Here is a 19,065-nt window from a genome sequence, read left to right as displayed (position 1 = left end):
AATTGGAAAAAATGAAGTTCACTCTTAGAGGGTCAGGGTTTTACGTAGGATGGAGACTCTTTTGGTCTCTATTCAAGGATTTGGATTGTTGCCAGTGTGTGGGGGAGGAATATTGTGTTATTTATGGGGAGAAAATGAAAAATGAAAATTGCTTATTGTCACAAGTAGGCTTCAAATGAAGTTACTGTGAAAAGCCCTGAAAGGGAAAAATTACAAACAGTTTGTAATTTGGTTGTGTCTTTGGATTACTATATGATTTGTTCATTGTGTTTGGAATAAAGTATATTTTTAAAAGATTAAGGATAACCAACAAATGCTGACATTGACAGGGACCTCCACATCCCGGGAAAGAATAAAGAAAAAAAACATAGAACAAACAATTAGGAAAGCACATAACATGTAGAAATAAATTGCAAAGGGTTTGGAGTAAAAGAACAAGGAAGTTCCACGACACCCTGGGTAAGGGCGCGGTTAATTCCAGCTTAATTTGGCTCGGAGTCACAACATAAGTACATTAACCAATAATTCTTAGAAAAATACCCAAAGGGCGCAATCCCAATGTCACACTGCGCCAGAAAAGCAGCTCGCCGCAGTGCAGTGCAGCCAATAAAAGCCGGGAGATCACATTCCCGGGATCTACCCGGTTGCAACGCCTCACAAGCACCAACACGAGACATTGCGATGTAAATCCCTCCCATAGTACGTTTGGCTGTGGAGGGGGGAGGGGGTTTCGGGGGCCTCGGAGATCGGGACGCCATTTTTGCTACACTGGGGAGTTTCGGCAAGTGGAGCTCCCCACTGTACAAAATGGGGCTATGTGCGGCCTCAGCTGCGCGATCCCAGCTGAGACCCCTTATACAACACGAGCCGTGTTGAATAGCCACATATTTCTCAGCACTACGAGCACCAGGAAACACATGGCTTAACCCGCTCGCTATGGGACTTTGTTCTAATTTGTTTGAATTGAACCTGAAGTCTTTGGCCTTTGACTGCCTACTAATTAGTCACTAGGATGTTACGACACCCTGGGCTAATGTGTTGTCAATTCAAGCCCACAGACCCTGGAGTCCCAACATAAGTGAACTAACCAAAAATGTGTATGAAAATCCCCAAAAACCTTGGCCCTTGGCTGTCTAATAATTACAGTCACCAGGTTTATAAGTTGAAACACATTTACTGTTTATTTATGCAGAAATAAAAATGAAATATGCAGTAATTACAATGGAATAATGGCAAGCTAACCTACAACCCCCCTTGAACTGTCCCACCTGCTTACCCCCCCCCCCCCCCACACACACACACGACAGATACAAATATGGGGGTGGTAAGGGGTAAAAACAATAAGGATTAAAGTGAAAAGGAGAAGAGTCCTCGTTTTCGATGAAGGGTTCTTTGCAGCAGGCTTTCCTCCCAGCACGCTGATTGATTGGAGCTACAAGTGTACACTTGGTCATGGTCTTCTTGTTGAAACAGTCATTCGATACTCACAAGCATTAGGATTTCTTCTGGAGACACACTTTAGCCTTTATTAAACTGGGCCTTCAACTCAAAGGTCCACCTTTGAGACTGCATCTCTCTTAATGCCCTTTATCTCCCATCAGACCCAGTTTCCAACCTGAGTTTTGACCTCAATCCTTTGCAATTTCAATAAAATGGCACCCAGCTTTACTGGGGAGTGAGAAGAGTTCTTGCACCAGATTTTGAGAGAGACTTCATCATAGTAGAGAGAGAGAATCAGAATCGCTCCTTCCAGCTTCAGAACCGCTATTTCCAGTTCCAGAACCAAAAGGAAACTAAAAAAACCTAGACTTATGATACTGAAAAACATTCCAGAGAAATCAGAACCAATCACCACTGGTCACTGGCAAAGCTCAGAATTTCGAGCCAATTCATTGGCCACCAGCCAAGTCAGTCAAACTGAGTCACCACTGATCTCTCCAGCTGGAATTAAAGGTAAAAGTTGCATTTGTCCAGCTGGAATTAAAGGCAAAGGCTGCATCTCTCCTGCCCGAATTAAAGGCAAAGGCTGTATTACAATCACAGGTCCATCAAAATTGTAATAGCAAAAAATAAGAAAAGGAAAAATAAGGTTACAAACAGGGTTTAAACAGGAGGATCCCTACAAGGTTTAAACACATTTATTGTTTATTTATAACAAGAACAATAATGAAATATGCATAAAATGCAACTGGTTAACTATTAACTAATTGCTAACTCCCCACTTGGTATTCCCCAGAGCTGCTGCATGGCAACTCTCTCCCACAGATCCTCTTCCTACATCTCTTATAACCATACTAACCTTTAAAAATTTAATTCTAACACCAACACTATCTGTAACCTTTCTCTTTTATGTTCCCTTGCATGTCTGAAGATCCTCCAACGTCTGTGGGCCAACCCACATGACTTGACCTGACCCGGCAGGACTCCTCCAACGACCTGACCCTGGCCACGACCTGGAAACGGATGACCCGAAAGTCCAATACCGATCTTGCGTAGGACCCAATACTGCTCTCGGAGTGCCTGACATGGCCTGGGAAGTGACCCCGCCACCGGAGCACCCAACCTAGCTTCCGGAACGTTGGCCGGGCCCCATACCACGAGACCCGGCCCAGAGAGGCCCATCCAGCGATCCAACCCAGAGAGGCCAGCCAGTGCCCTGAGTTAGTGGTAGATGAGGAAAGGAGGAGAATCCATGTCAAGGCCCAACCCAGTCTACTCCAAGGCCGGATTCCAGGAGCACTGTGGTGAATGTACTCACCAAATAGGTGATATGCCTTTAAGGTTTGGTTTGATATGCCTTTAAGGCTTGGGTTGGAACCCCGGTGGGCTCTGCCTCTGGCTCCGCCTCCCCAGGGCTGTATATAATGTTGCGTCCAGTGGGTGGCACTCAGTTTGTACTGAAGTCTCTGGCTAGCTGAGTTCTTTGCGTATTAAAGCCTTCATTCACTTGATCTCACTCTCATGTCGTAATTGATGGTATATCAATTTAATATGCAAAAAACGACACTATGGACCCCGCTCTCAAGCCAGAGAAACTCGATCCAGATGCCCATGCGCCAGAAGCCAAGGAGATCTTCTCGCACTGGCTTCTCTGCTTTGAGGCATATATCGGCTCCTCAGAAGCACCTATCCTCGGAACTCGCAAGCTGCACCTCATTCACACCTGGCCTCGTATGACGCTGCGGTCAAGATTCTAAAGAAGCGCTTTATCAAGCCCGTCAATTAGGTGTTCGCGCGGCATCTACTTTCTACCTGCCAGCAGAGCTCCGGGGAATCGCTGGAGGAGTATTTGGAAAAGCTCACCATGCTCGGCAGAAATTGCAATTACCAAGCTGTGTCGGCGGAGGACCACATGAAGCTGCAGATCCGGGACGCCTACGTGGCTGGAATCAACTCGAACTACGTCAGGCAGCGACTCCTAGAAAACCAGGCAAACAACCTGCAGGAAACGGTAAATTTAGCCACGTTGTTAGAGGTGGCCTACCAGAACCTCGGCGCGTACCCCGCGAGCCCCACGCGGACTTCACCCAGACCCTACCACACCACAGGCCTGTGCCGCGCGATTACCCGCCCAGACCGGGGACCGTCATGCTACTTCTGTGGTCAGGGCCAACATGCAAGACAGTGTTGCCTAGCACGCTCCGCGACATGTAGCGACTGCAGCATAAAGGGGCATTTTGCTAGAGTCTGCCTGGCCAGACCAAAGGCTGAGAAGCAGAAAACTCACCAGGCCCGACCAACGGACTCACGGGCCCACAGGCCCCGCAACGTGGCTGCGTGCCTGCCGGACACGCCCTTTTCCGACGCGTCATCAGCCTTGTGCAATTCGTGGGGGCGGCCATCTTGGCCTCCATCTTCTGCTCAACCCGACACATGCGACCGATGGGGGCGGCAATTTTGTGACTCCGATTCCCCGGATGACACATATTACCAGCAGCTTGGAGCAGTCACCCACGACCAGTCGCGGCCAAAGCACATGTGGAGCTCCATGGTGGTCGTCCAGGTTAACGGGCACGAGACCCCCTGCCTCTTTGACTCCGGGAGCACGGAGAGTTTTGTGCATCCATAAACAGTAAGGCGCTGCTCCCTGCGCACCTACCCTGCCTCCCAAACAATCTCCCTCGCCTCTGGGTCCCATTCCGTCCGAATTCGGGGATACTGTATCGCGAACCTCGCGAACCAGGGCGCTCAATACGCCCGCTTTAAACTCTATGTCCTCCCTCACCTCTGCGCGTCCCTGCGGCTTGGTCTGGATTTTCAATGTAGTCACCGAAGCCTGACCCTGAAGTTCGGCGGACCCTTACCACCCTTCACGGTCTGTAGCCTCGCAACTCTGAAGGTCAACCCCCCCCTCGCTCTTCGCGAACCTCACCCCCGACTGTAAGCCCATCGCCACCAGGAGCCGGTGGTACAGTGCCCAGGATATGACTTTCATCAGGTCAGAGGTCCAGCGACTCTTGAGAGAGGGGGTCATCGAGGCCAGCAACAGCCCCTGAAGGGCGCAGGTGGTGGTAGTCTGCTCTGGAGGAAAGAACTGGATGGTCGTGGATTACAGCCAGACCGTAAACCGGTTCACGCAGCTTGATGTGTACCCCCTTCCCCGCATAGCGGAGATGGTTAATCAGATCGCGCTATACCAGGTTTTCTCCACAGTCCATCTGAAGTCCGCCTACCACCAGCTCCCGATCCGCCCGGAAGGTCGCCACTACACGGCTTCTGAAGCAGCCGGCCGGCTCTTCCACTTCTTTAGGGTCCCTTTTGGCGTTACTAATGGGGTCTCGGTCTTCCAGAGAACGATGGACCGATTGGTGGACCAGTACGGACTGCGGGCTACTTACCCGTACTTGGACAATGTCACCATCTGTGGCTAAGATCAGCAGGACCACAACGCCAACCTTGAGAAGTTTCTCCAGACCGCCCGGGCCCTCAACTTAACTCACAACAAAGAAAAATGTGTTTTCCGCACAATCCGGCCAGCCACCCTCGGCTATGTCGTGGAAAACGGGGTCCTAGGGCCCGATCGCATGCACTCCCTCACGGAACTCCCTCTTCCCCTCAGCCTCAAGGCCTTCAAACGGTGCTTGGGGCTTTTCTCCTATTATGCCCAGTGGGTCCCCAACTATGCGGACAAAGCCCGCCCACTTATTGAGACCACGACATTTCCCCTGACGGCTGAGGCCCGTTCAGCCTTCAGCCGTATCAAGGCCGATATCACTAAGGCCGCTATGCACGCGGCGGATGAGATCATTCCCTTCCAGGTCGAGAGCGATGTGTCAGACGTCGTCCTGGCTGCTACCCTCAACCAGGCGGGCAGGCCAGTTGCGTTTTTTTCTAGAACCCTCAACGCTTCCGAGATCCAGCACTCCACTGTCGAGAAGGAGGCGCAAGCTATTGTGGAAGCTGTGCGGCATTGGAGGCACTACCTAGCCGGTACGTGGTTCACCCTCGTCACCGACCAGCAGTCGGTCGCCTTTATGTTTGACAACGCACAGCGGGGCAAGATCAAGAATAAGATCTTGAGGTGGAGAATCGAACTCTCCACCTACACTTATGATATTAAGTATCGTCCGGGGGCGCTCAAGGAGCCCCCAGATGCCCTGTCCCGTGGTACATGCGCCAGCGCTCAAGAGGATCGACTGCGGGCTATCCACAATGACCTCTGTCACCCGGGGGTCACCCGGATTGCCCACTTTATTAAGGCCCACAATCTGCCCTACTCCACCGAGGAGGTCAGGGCAATGATCAAGGATTGCCAAGTCTGCGCGGAGTGCAATCCACACTTTTATCGGCCAGGCAAAGCTCGCCTGGTGAAGGCCCCCAGGCCCTTTGAGCTCCTAAGTATCGACTTCAAAGGACCTCTTCCGTCCACCAACCACAATGTCTATTTCTTAACTGTCATTGACGAGTACTCCCGCTTCCAATTCGCTGTCCCCTGCCCTGACATGACCTCGGCCACTGTTATAAAGGCACTGCACAGCATCTTCACTCTGTTTGGTTTCCCCGCTTAAATTCACAGCGACCAGGGTATATCGTTCATGAGCGCTGAGCTGTGTCAGTACCTGCTCGGTAAGGGCATCGCCTCGAGCAGGACTACCAGCTACAACCTGCAGGTAAACGGGCAGGTGGAGAGGGAGAAGTCGATGGTTTGGAAGGGTGTTCTTCTGGCCCTTCGGTCTAGAAGTCTCCCAATTCCCCGCTGGCAGGAGGTACTACCCGATGCGCTCCACTCCATGAGATCACTCCTCTGCATGGCCACGAGCGAGACCCCTCACAATCGCTTGTTTGTTTTCCCTAGGAGGTCCATCTCCAGGGTCTCACTTCCATCCTGGCTGACAACTCCGGGACCTGTTCTTCTCCGGAGGCATGTGAGGAGCCATAAAACGGTTCCCCTAGTCGTGAGGGTCCAACTGCTACATGCTAACCCCCAGTATGCCTACATTGCGCATTCTGACCGACGGCAAGATACGGTTTCCCTACGCCAGTCGCCCTCCCGCGCCTCCATTTCACGCCCCCTGTGCCTGCACTTTCGCCCCCAGCCACCCACCCGGCCCCTGCTCCCCAACCTTCTCCGACACGCCAGACGGAGGCGCCGATCGCCGTGCTCCCGGATATACCATCACCTGCTCCCAACCTTCTTCGACACGCCAGACGGAAGCGCCAACCGCCTTGCTCCCGGATATACCATCATCTGCTCCCCAACCTTCTTTGACACGCCAGATGGAAGCTCCAACCGCCGTGCTCCCGGATATACCATCATCGATGACGTCTTTGCCCACCGTACCACCGCCTGAGCTGAGGAGGTCAAAGAGGATGATCAGGCCTCCTGATAGACTGAACATTTGATCCCACGTCACCCCCAACGGACTTTATTTTTTTAAACAGGGGGTGAATGTAGTGAATGATTGGTGTGATATGCCTTTAAGGCTTGGGTTGGAACCCCAGTGGGCTCCACCTCCCCGGGGCTGTATATAATGTTGCGTCCAGTGGGTGGTGCTCAGTTTGTACTGAAGTCTCTGGCTAGCTAAGTTCTTTCCGTATTAAATCCTTCATTCACTTGATCTCACTCTTGTGTCGTAATTGATGGTATATCAAGCACCAGACCACCAACGCCGCTAAAACTGTACATGGGACCAGGCCCAACTTGACAAAGGAAGACCCTCCCTGCGACCCAAACCAGACTAAAGACCCCCAAAATGGCGGGGACCCCATGCGAGGACCCAAATGCACCGAAAGGTAGACCTGTTCTCGCGGAATCCTGTGGCCCGAGGGGATTGAGAACATGTAGCACAGTTGCTTCACAGAGCCAAGGACCTGGGTTCGATTTCCGGCTTGGGTCATTGTCTGTGTGGAGTCTGGATGTTTCCCCCGTGTCTGTGTGGGTTTCCTCTGGGTGTTACGGTTTCCTTCCACAAGTCTGAAAGACGTGCTTGTTAGGTGACATGGACATTCTGAATTCACCTCAGTGAACTCGAAAAGGCAGTAGTGTGGCAACTAGGGGCTTTTCACAGTAATTACATTGCAGTGTTAATATAAGCCTACTTGTGACACTAATTAAGATTATAATTACATGCCCTCCGGCAACCCCAAAATAGCAACCAGCGCCTGGAAACCGCCAGACGTGACCACATACCTTCCACAAGGTCAGACTTCTCCCATCGGATCCCAGGACCACCCAGAAGCAACTGCCAACTGAGGAAGCGAGGGAAATGTGGCAGGTGAGACTAAAACAAGTCGGTTTTCAAGTGTCCTCTCCCCAGCATACTCTTGCCAAATGCAATCAAAATCAAGCTGGACGAATTTAACGCGAGACTCACCTCTCAAAGGGAAGTAAGAGACTGCTGTCATGGCAGCTTGACCACCACGATCGTGTGAACACGATTGTGGTGGTCAAGTTGCCACGATCCTCGGGACACACCGGCTCAGAGTCGCCAGTCGGTGCTGCGTGTGTCTCTGTTTCACAGAGACATGGCTTATCCCTGCCTCACAGGACTGTGTCATACAACCTGACGGTTTCTCAATTCACCGGATGGACCGCATGGCATCATCGGGCAAAGCAAAGAGTGTAGGGGTTTGCCTCATCAACTCCTCCTGGTACTTGGACGTGGTGACCCTGGCGAGCTACTGCTCCCTGGACCTGGAATACCTGACTGTGAAGCGCCACCCATACTACTTTCTACGGGAGTTCACTTCTGCCATCATAACGGCGGTCTACATTTCACCCCAGATGGAAGTGAAGAAGGCTCTTGATGAATTGTACACCGTTAAAAATAACAGTGAAACAGAATACCCGGAGGCCTTGTTCATTGTGTCTGGGGACTTCAACCAAGCCAACCTCAAGAGTGTACTGTCAAAATTCCACCAACACATCTCCTCCCACCAGGGGCGCCAGAAGACTTGACCACTGCTGCACAAAAATCAACGGTGTCTACCAATCCATACCCCTGGCGCTGTGAAGCAACAGTGCAAACCACTGTGCCGTCCTGGGAGAATCTGGTTAAGAAGGTTGTGCAATGCTGGTCCGAGGCAACAGAAGAGGTCCTGCGCGACTGCTTGGAGCCAGTGAACTGGTCCATATTCAAGACCTCAGTGCCCAACCTAAACGAGTATGCCACCACCGTCACAGACTTCATCAGCAAGTGTGTAGAATATTGCGTGCCAAAGAAGGTAGTACATACGTTTCCTAACCAGAAACCATGGTTTGATTGGGAGATTCACTCCCTACTGAAGGCCAGGTCTGAGACATTCAAGACAGGCGACCCTGACCTATAGAAAAAATCCAGGTACGATCTCCGTAAAGCCATCAGGGATGCCAAGAGACAATACCAGACTTAGCTAGAGTCACACTCGTCAGATGTGGCAAGGCTTAAACAACATAACAGGCTACAAAGCAAAGCAGAGTAGAATATCCGGCTTTAGCACACCCCTCCCTGATGAACTTAATGCATTCAATGCTAGTTTCGAGCAGGAAACCATGAAACCACTGTCAACTGCCCCGCAGCCTTGGACACACCTATACCTCCAGTCACAGCTTACGAAGTCAGATCGGTCTTCTTGAAAGTGAACCCTTGGAAAGCAACAGGTCCTGATGGAGTCCCTGGTTGTGCACTCATATCCTGTGCGGACCACCTGACGGATGTGTTCACGGCCATCTTCAACCTCTCCCTACTCCATTCCAAGGTTCTCACCTGTTTCAAGAAGACTACCATCATACCGGTGCCAAAGAAGAACCAGGCAATATGCCTCAATGGCTATCGTCCAGTGGCCTTGACATCTTTCATTATGAAGTGCTTTGAGAGGTTGGTCATGAGACACATCAACTCCATTCTCCCAGATTGCCTTGATCCACTGCAATTCGCATACCACCACAACCGGTCCACAGCAGACGTCATCTCCCTGGCTCTTCAATCATCCCTGAAGCATCTTGACAACAAGGACTCCTATGTCAGACTCCTATTCAATGACTAGAGCTCTGCTTTCAACATTATAATCTCAGCCAAGCTCATATCAAAACTCCAAAACCTCGGACTTGATTCCTCTCTCTGAAACTGGATCCATGACTTTCTGACCCACAGACCACAATCACTAAGAATAAACAACACCTCCTCCACGATAGTCCTCAATACTGGGACCGTGCAAGGCTGCATACTTAGCCCCCCTACTATCGTCTCTACACACACACACGACTATGTATCAGAATTCAGCTCAAACTCTACCTACAAGTTTGCCGTAGTGGGTTGGCTCTCAAACAACAATAAATCAGAGTACAGGAGGTATAGAGAACTTAGTGGCGTTGTGTAACGACAACAATCTCTCTCTCAACATCAGCAAAATTAGGGAGCTGGTCATTGACTTCAGGAAGCAAAGTATTGTGCACACCCCTGTCAGCATCAATGGTGCTCAGGTGTAGATGGTTGACAGCTTCAAATTCATAGGTGTGCACATCAGCAATAATCTGTCCCTGTCCACCCATGTCAACGCCACGACCAGGAAAGCACAACACTTCCTCAGGAAACTAAGGAAATTCGGCATGTCCACATTGACTGTTACTAATTTCTACAGAGGCACCATAGAAAGCATGCTATATGGCTGTTTCACAGCCTGGTATGGCAACTGCTCGGCCCAAGACCGTAAGAAACTACAGAGTCGTGAACACAGCCCAGTCCATCACACAAACCTGCCTCCCATCCATTGACTCTGTCTACACCTCCCGCTACTTCTTCCCCACTGTTACCAGACTCCTGAATGACCTTCTTATGGACTGATCTCTTCACACACCCTCTCTATTCAGTAGTACTACACTCCGTTTACTTCACCTGATGCCTGTGTCTATTTATTTACAGTGTGAATTTATGTATGTCCTATCATATTTTCATGTATGGAACGATCTGTCTGGACTGTATGCAGAACAATATTTTTCAGGTGACAATAAATCAAATCCAAATCCAAACTTTAACTTGCCCCCCCCCCTCTATATATACACACACACACACACACACATGACAGGCAAATACAGAGGGGTGAAAAGAAATACAAATCATAAGAAAAAGGTAAAAGAGTCTTTGTTTCAGATGATGGTATTTAGCACATCTTTCTTCACAGCAAACTTGCAGGTTAAAGCCTCTGAACACAGCCTGTAATGGTCTTCTCTGTAGATTAGTTCATTCAGGTTCTCTGCAACTTCAGAAATGTAGCAATCACAACCTTTCTGGAGAGAGAAAGCAGCTTCTGGTCTTTGTTTACAACCAGTACTGGTTTTCCTGTAGTTAGATTATCCAGGTCTCCGTAACTTCAAAAATATAGTACTCAGAGGCTCTCTGGAGAGAAATACAGAGGAGAGAGTAGCAGGAGCCAGTCTCTGTTTACCAGGATGAAAACTGAAACTCCTTGGGATTCTGAAAAGCATTCCACTGAGATAGGATCAAATCACCACCTGTTACCTGGCAGAGCACAGCATTTTGGGCTCATTCATTGGCCAACAGCCAATCAATTAAGCCAAGTCGCACCCAATTTCTCTCTCTTTAGTGCCTAGATGTCTGAAGCCTCCTACCAGGAATTAATATTATCTCTGGTAACATCTGAATTCTGTTGATTGGCTTGATACATGCCCTTTAATCATCTATGGATCAAAAATGAAAACAAAGTAAAAGGGGAAAATAAGGGAATAAACAGGAAGGTGCTGGATTACTATGCACAGTTTTGGTCTCCATATTTAAGGAATTAGATACTTGCCTTGAAGGTGGTACAGCAAACTTTTCTGGGATGAGAAGGTTCTCTTATGATGAAAGGTTGAGTGTATTGGACCCATATTCTCTGCAGTTTAGATTGGGTGATTTCATTGCAAGATTCTGATGAGGCTCGACAGGGTAGACAATGAGTGCTTGTTTTCCCTGGCTGGAGAATCTAGAACATGGGGCTGATCATTTAGGACTGAGATGAGGAGAAATTTCCTGACTCAACAGGTTGCGAATCTTTGGAATTCTGTACTCTCGAAGGTTGTGGATGCTCCATTGTTTAATATATTTAATGCTGATCTAGGCAGAGTTTTGGACACTCAGGAAATCATTGGATTTGTGGATCAGACAGGAAAGTGGGGCTAAGCCAGAAGATCAGCCACAAAATTATTGAATGGGGAGTCAGGTTTGAGGGAGCGTGTAGTCTACTCCTGCTCCTATATCTTATATTCTTATGGTTTTATCACTCATGCATTGTACAACTGACTGTTCATTCCATTTCTTTTCTAGTGATAAAGAGGGAAATCTATCCCATTGGCAACCAAAGTAAAAATTCCATTATCATCAATTTTGTATGACAGGAAAACAGGAATAGGCTCGTGGTGTATTAGTTATGTTAATGAACTAGTAATTAAGTGAACATGAATTCAAATCTCACCTTGGCGGTTTGAGAATTTGAATTTGGTTTCAAAAGATGGCAATAAAAAGCAGTTATCAGTGAAAGTGGCCATGAAGCTATTGAACTGGGTTCATGGATGTCCGCAAGGGAAGGTCACTGGCTGTCTTTACCCAATCTGGCCTACATATGACTCCAGTTCCATATTAATGAAGTTGGCCCATAACTGTCCTTGAAGTAACCTAGTAAGATACTTAGTTGTATCAGATGGACTGCAGTAGTTGAAGAAGAAATCCCATTACTACCTGCTGAGACAACTAGGATTGGGCAATAAATACTGGCTTTGCATATGAGGCTTGTATCACAAGAATTTATATTCAAAAGTTCTTCATAAGAACCTGTTATTTGAAGCCCCTGAGGCAGCAAAGTGCAGGAGGTAAGAGAGAGTTGATCTTTAGATAGAGCTTAAACATACCCGGGTATTAGCAGATTCAGCCATGAGTATACCCTGGAAGACTTTTGACAGGTCACGCAGGTTGAAGGTGTAGTGTGACTTGGCAGGGGTTGGGAGCAGCTGTGATGTTATTGTGGAGTATACTTTGATTGTTGCAGCAACAAGTGGTTCATTCAGAAGTTTCACCTCTTCAGCATTACCTGTGAAAATAAATCAGCCTGGCTTTAGCACAGTCCTGTTGTCAAAATTTAAACCCACATTGAGGCATTGCCTAAACAATAGCATGGCTGAGAACCATTATCGTCCTCTTACAAGCAAAATAATCATCTTTATTATTGTAGGCTTACATTAACACTGCAATGAAGTTACTGTGGAAATCCCCTCGTCGCCACACTACAGAGGGAGAATTCAGAATATCCAAATTACCTAAGGCGTCTTTCGGGACTTGTGGGAAGAAACCGGAGAACCCGGAGGAAACCCACGCAGATAAGGGGCAAACGTGCAGACTCCGTACAGACAGTGACCCAAGCTGGGAATCGAACCCGGGTCCCTGACGCTGTGAAGCAACAGTAGTAACCACTGTGCTACCTTGCCGCCATGATGGCTGGACAAGAAGTGGTTAGCACTGCTGCCTCCCAGTGCCAAGGTTCAACTTCGGCCTTGGGTGACTCTCTGTGTGGAGTTTGCGCTTTCTCCCAGTGGGTTTCCTCCTGGTGCTCCGGTTTCCTCCCACAGTCCAAAGATATACAGGTTAGGTGAATTGGCCATGATAGTATCCAGTGGTGTGCAGTTTAGGTGGGATTATGGGGTTACAGGGATAGGGCAGGGGAGTGGGCCTGGGTACGATGCTCTTTCAGAGAGTCGGTGCAGACTTGGCGTGCCGAATGGCTGCCTTCTGCACTGTAGGAATTCTATGGTTCTAAGAGTGAGTGACGCTCAAACCAGGGGTTCCATTCCTAATGCTTGTAGGGTTCCCAGTGTCTGTCTCAATTGTTACGTTGAGGGAGTACAGACCAAAAGCTTTTGAACATTTTAAAAATCTGCTGCAGTCACGTTGCTCGGCGATTCATGGGCGATTCCCAACTTGTTCTCTTCCACAGGGTGGATGAGAACTGGCAATTTTAGCAGAGATGGGCAGGTGGGTCCCATAGATGCATTTGTGTCCATCTGACCCATGTAAATCCAGAGCCTTTTCAAAAAAATTATTTGTATTCAAATTTTTGCCAGAAACATAATTTTTTGCACAACTGTTTGCAAAAATTCTTCCTCCCCCCCTTCCTCCTACTCTCCCCCCCCCCCCCCCCCCCCCCCCCCAGGATGCTGCTGCTGAACATTACTGCTCTCCTAGAAAGTTGAGGTTCGGCTGACACCTCCGAGAGAACCCTCTCAAGGCAAACTTTATTTTCTCGAGACTGAGAAACCCAGCCATGCCACTAACCCAGGTCTCTACACTCGGGGGCTTCGGGTCCCTTCACATTAAAAGGATCCGTCTCCGGGCTACCAGGGAGGCAAAGGCCAGAACGTCGGCCTCTTTCATTCCTGAACTCCCGGATTGTCTGACACACCAAAGATCGCTATCTCTGGATTCGGCACCACCTGCGTGTCCAAGATCTTGGACATTGCCTCAGCAAATCCCTGCCAGAATCCCTTAAGAGCCGGGCATGCCCAGAACATGTGGACGTGATCTGCAGGGCTTCTCGCACACCTCACACATTTATCCTCAACCCCAAAGAGCTTGCTCATCCTGGTTGCCATCATGTGTGCCCGGTGGACCACCTTAAACTGGATTAAGCTAAGCCTGGCACATGATGAAGAGGAATTGACTCTGTTTAGGGCATCCGCCCACAGGCCCACATCCAGCTCCCCGCCTAGCTCCTCCCATTTGCCCTTAAGATCCTTCACTGGGGCTTCCTCCGCCTCCTGAAGTTCCTGGTAGGTGTCCAACACCTTTCCCTCCCCTACCCCGGTGCCGGAGACCACCCTATCCTGTATCCTGCAAGGCTGGGAAAGGTTCCGTCTATGAACAGGTCCTCCATCCTTTTAATGCCTGCCCTATGCCAGCTATGAAACCCTCGGTCTATCTTGCCCGGGGCAAATCTGTGATTGTTGCGTATCGGGGTCCAAACTGAGGCTACCTCCCCCCCCCCCCCCCCCCCCCCCCCCCCGTGCCTTCTCCACTGACCCCAGATCTTTAATGCCGCCACCACTACCGGACTGGAGGAGTCGCGGGCCGGCGAGAACGGCAGAGGTGCCGCTACAAGTGCCTCTAGGCTGGTACCTTTGCATGAGGCCGTCTCTAACTGCTTCCACGTCGACCCCTCCCCCAATACCCATTTCCTGATCATGGCTATGTTAGCCGCCCAATAGTAGCTGCAAACGTTCGGCAGCGCCAGCCCACCTCCCCCCCGACTACGCTCCAGGTACAGTCTCTTTATTCGCGGGGTCTTATTTGCCCATACGAATCCCGAGATGATCTTGTTCACCCGCTTAAAGAAGGACTTAGGGATGAAGATGGGAAGGCACTGGAAGACAAACAGGAATCTGGGGAGAACCGTCATGTTAACGGTCTGCACCCTCCCCGCTAAAGATAGCGGGAGCATGTCCCACCTTTTGAAGTCCCCCTCCATCTGCTCTACCAGCCGAGATACATTCAGCTTGTGGAGGGCATTTCACTTTCGAGCCACCTGTATCCCTCGGTACCGAAAGCTCTTCTTGACCAACTTCAGCGGAAGCTCTCCCAGTCCCTTTTCCTGCCCCTTAGCTTGGATCACGAATATCTCGCTTTTCTTCTCGTTTAGTTTGTACCCCGAGAAATTGCCAATGTCCCTCAGAATCTGCATGACCTCCCCCATCCCTTCTAGTGGGTCCGAGATGTACAGGAGCAGATCATCCGCATAAAGCGAGACCCAATGCTCCCCCCCCCCCCCCCACCGAACCAACCCCTGCCAGTTCTTTGAAGTCCACAGCGCTATAGCCAGCGGCTCTATCACAAGGGCGAATAATAACGGGAAGAGGGGGCTCCCCTGCCTCGCCCCCGGTGGAGCCTAAAGTATTCCGACCTCACCCTGTTCGTGCACACACTTGCCATGGGGGCCTGGTAGAGTAGCTGGACCCAACCTATGAACCCCGAACCCGAACCTTCTTAGCGCCTCCCACAGGTACTCCCATTCCACCCGGTCAAAGGCTTTCTCTGCGTCCATCGCCGCGACTACTTCTGCCTCCTCTCCCTCTGAGGGCATCATGATGATGTTTAGGAGCCTCCGTACATTGGAGTTGAATTGCCTGGCCTTGACAAAGCCTGTCTGATCCTCCCCTGTCACCCCAGGGATGCAGTCCTCAATTCTAGCAGCCAGCAGCCAGCAGTTTGGCGTCTACGTTCAGGAGCGATATCGGTCTATGATATCCACACTGTAGCGGATCTTTCTCTCCTTTGAGGATGAGTGAAATCAAAGCCTGTGACATTGTTGGGGGGAGGGTCCCCCTCTCTTTGGCTTCATTAAGGTCTTTAGTAGGAATGGGCACAGCAGTTCCGAAAATTTCTTGTAGAATTCTACAGGGTAGCCGTCCGGCCCCGGGGTCTTGCCCGACTGCATGTTCCCTAGACCCTTTACCATCTCCTCCAGCTCTATCGGGGCCCCCAGTCCCTCCGTCAGATCCTCTTCCACCTTTGGAAATCTCAGTTGGTCCATAAATTGCTTCATCCCCTCCCGGTGGGGGCTCTGACTCATATAATTTACCGTAGAACGCCCTAAAGACTTTGTTCACCCCCTCTGGGTCTATGACCGTGTTGCCCGCCTTATCCCGTACTTCCCCAATTTCCCTGGCCGCCTCCCTCTTGCGGAGTTGGTGCACCAGCATTCTACTCGCTTTCTCCCCGTATTCGTAGACAGCCCCTTTGGCCTTTCTCAACTCTGCTATCGCCTTCCCAGTGGTCAGCATGTCGAATTCCACCTGCAGCCTCCGGCGCTCTTTCAGTAGCCCGTGTCGGGGGTCTCCACGTAGCTCCTGTCTACTTTGAGTTTCTCCTCGACTAGCCTTTCTCTCTCCACTCTTTCTTTCTTCTCTCTATGGGATCTGATAGAGATCAACTCCCCTCTGATAACTGCCTTCAGGGCCTCCCACACCGTGGACGCCGCTATCTCCCCCGTATCATTAGTTTCCAGGTAATTTTTAATGTTCCCCCTTATCCTCCCACAAACCTCATCGTCTGCCAGCTGCCCCACATCTAGCCTCCGTAGTGGGGGCTGACCTCTCTCCTTCCCAAGACGCAAATCCACCCAGTGTGGAGCATGATCGGAGACTACAATGGCCAAGTATTCTGTCCCCTCCACCCTTGGGATTAACGCCCTGCTCATCACAAAGAAATCTATACGGGAGTAAACTTTGTGGACATGGGAAAAGAAAGAGAACTCCTTCGCCCTTGGTCGGGCGAATCTCCACGGGTCTACGCCCCCCACCTGTTCCATGAATCCCCTCAGTTCTTTAGCCGCCGCTGGTCGCTTCCCCGACCTGGGGTTTGACCGGTCGAATACAGGGTCTATAACTGTGTTAAAGTCATCCCCCATAATCAGATTGTGTGAGTCTAAGTCCGGAATTTTACCCAGCGTGCATCTCATAAATTCCACGTCATCCCAGTTCAGGGCGGAAACGTTCACTAGCACCATCTGAATCACCTGCAGCTTCCCGCTAACCATTATGTATCTGCCCCCCTTGTCAGCCACAATATTCCCTGCGTCAGAAGCCACCCATTTGTTGACCAGGATTGCTACTCCTCTGGACTTTGAATCCAGCCCCGAATGGAACACCTGGCCAACCCACCCTTTTCTCAATCTTGTTTGGTCCGCAGGTTTTAGGTGCGTCTCCTGTGGCATGGCTACATCTGCCTTTAACCCCTTTAGGTGCGAGAACACGCGAGCCCTCTTGACTGGCCCATTCAGGCCCAGCACATTCCACATGATCAGCCTGGATGGGGGGCTAAACCCCCCCCCCCCCCCCGCCAATTAGCCATTTCCCTTTTTCGGCCAGCCACGAGCCCGCGTCCCCTGCTTACTCGAGCCCTCCCATTGGAGGCCCACCCAACACTCCCTCTGTTCCCCCAAGTTGGCTCCTTTTTTGTCAGCAAATCAGCAACCATCCCCCCCCCTCCCCCCCCCCCCCCCAGCAACCCCGTGACCCCAAACCCCCAAGTAAAGCACCCGCTTGACACTGGCTCTCCCCCCATTATGCTTCCGTGAGTCAGCTCATCCATGCTGACCCCGGCCACTCCTGCCTCTGTCTCCGATTAATTTTCGGGCCCTTCCCTCCCTGTGGAAAGCCCAACTTATCTGCTTCAACGGCCCCAAAGAACATTTTCCGCCCCCCCTTCCCCAATGAAACAAACAACAAACCCCGGGCGCAAACCCACAAAAATAAAAAGAACGGCTCCAGCTGCCATGAGGGCAGCCCTACGTGTAGGGCCCCTCTCGTCCCTCTGCAGCCGAGCTCCACAAAAACCGAAAACATAGTCGAAGAAACAGGGAACAAAGAAAAATGAGAGGGAACAACATAAAGTCACTCCCTCCGGCTACTCGACAATTACCATTTCCACCAGAGTAAGGTCCCAGTGTGGCTGTCCTTTAGGTTGAGTCCAACTTTTCTTGATTGATAAAATTCCACCCCTCGTCCGGTGTATCAAAGTAATGGTGGCGATCTTGATACGTGACCCACAGCCTCGCCGGATGCAACAGCCCGAACTTCACCCCTTTGCTGTGGAGGGCCGCCTTAGCCCGGTTGAATCCAGCACGCCTCTTGGCCAGTTCTGCTCCAGGTCCTGGTAAATGCGGATTACACTGTTCTCCCACCTGCTGCTCCGCTCCTTTTTAGCCCAATGCAGGACACGTTCCTTATCTGAGAAGCGGTAGATCCGTACAACCATGGCCTTCGGCTGTTCATTCGTTTTGGGCTTTCTTGCAAGGACTATGTGCGCCCGATCCCATTCCAAAGGCTGAGGGAATGCTCCTGACCCCATCAAGGTCCCCAGTAACGTGGTCACAAATGCGCTCGCACCCGACCGCTCCGCACCCTCAGGTGGGCCCAGAATGCGCAGGTTTTGCCTAATGGAACTGTTTTCAAAGTCTTCCAGCCTCTCCTGCCACTTCTTATGTAGGGCGTCGTCTGCATCCACCCTGAAGGCCAGGCCTAGTATCTCGTCTTCATTATCTGAAACCTTTTTCTCAATCTCCTTGATTGCCTCCTCCTGCATTTTCTGGGTCTCAACCATTTTCTCCATCGAGGCCTTCATTGGGGCCAGCATCTCCGTTTTCAGTTCGGCAAAGCAGCTCCTAAGGAACTCCTGCTGTTCCCGCGACCACTGGGCCCACGCTGCCTGGTCCAAGCCGGCCGCCAGTTTTTGTTTGCGTGCCCATTCCTGCCGCTTCTCACTGGTCGTTTGTTTGGCCATCCTGCCCCTGGTCCCCTCCATAAACTGCTATGGGGAGCCTTCTAGCGCCGTTTGCCTGCCAATTAGTGTCGAAAAGGGGCCGTCAAAGCTCCTTAAAAGGGCCCGTTTGTCCGTTAGCGGCGGGAGCTGCTGAAAACGCGACCTACCCGTGCATGGCCGCCACCAGAAGTCCGTAAATCCAGAGCCTTAACATTAAGTCCACAATTTCTTGAACTGGAGCTGAATGACATCCTTGGGCACAAATAAAAGGAACTCAGAAGACCACGGAATCAAACTATCTGGAATATTTCATTTAATTTGGTAATCTCAAAGTCCTGTCTTGCAT

General features: G+C 50.6%; 1 protein-coding gene across 1 annotated transcript in view; it reads right to left on the bottom strand.

Annotated features, from left to right (window-relative positions):
- The window catches only part of dnah1 (dynein, axonemal, heavy chain 1), a 995,196-nt gene that overhangs the window by 392,088 nt on the left and 584,043 nt on the right, over nucleotides 1-19,065 (bottom strand). The window contains 1 exon segment of the mRNA XM_038812191.1: nucleotides 12,323-12,501. Coding sequence (XP_038668119.1) covers nucleotides 12,323-12,501 — 179 coding nt within the window.

Source organism: Scyliorhinus canicula, chromosome 11, assembly GCF_902713615.1.
Source record: "Scyliorhinus canicula chromosome 11, sScyCan1.1, whole genome shotgun sequence".
NCBI lineage: Eukaryota > Metazoa > Chordata > Chondrichthyes > Carcharhiniformes > Scyliorhinidae > Scyliorhinus > Scyliorhinus canicula.
This window is presented reverse-complemented; position numbering and strand designations above follow the sequence as displayed.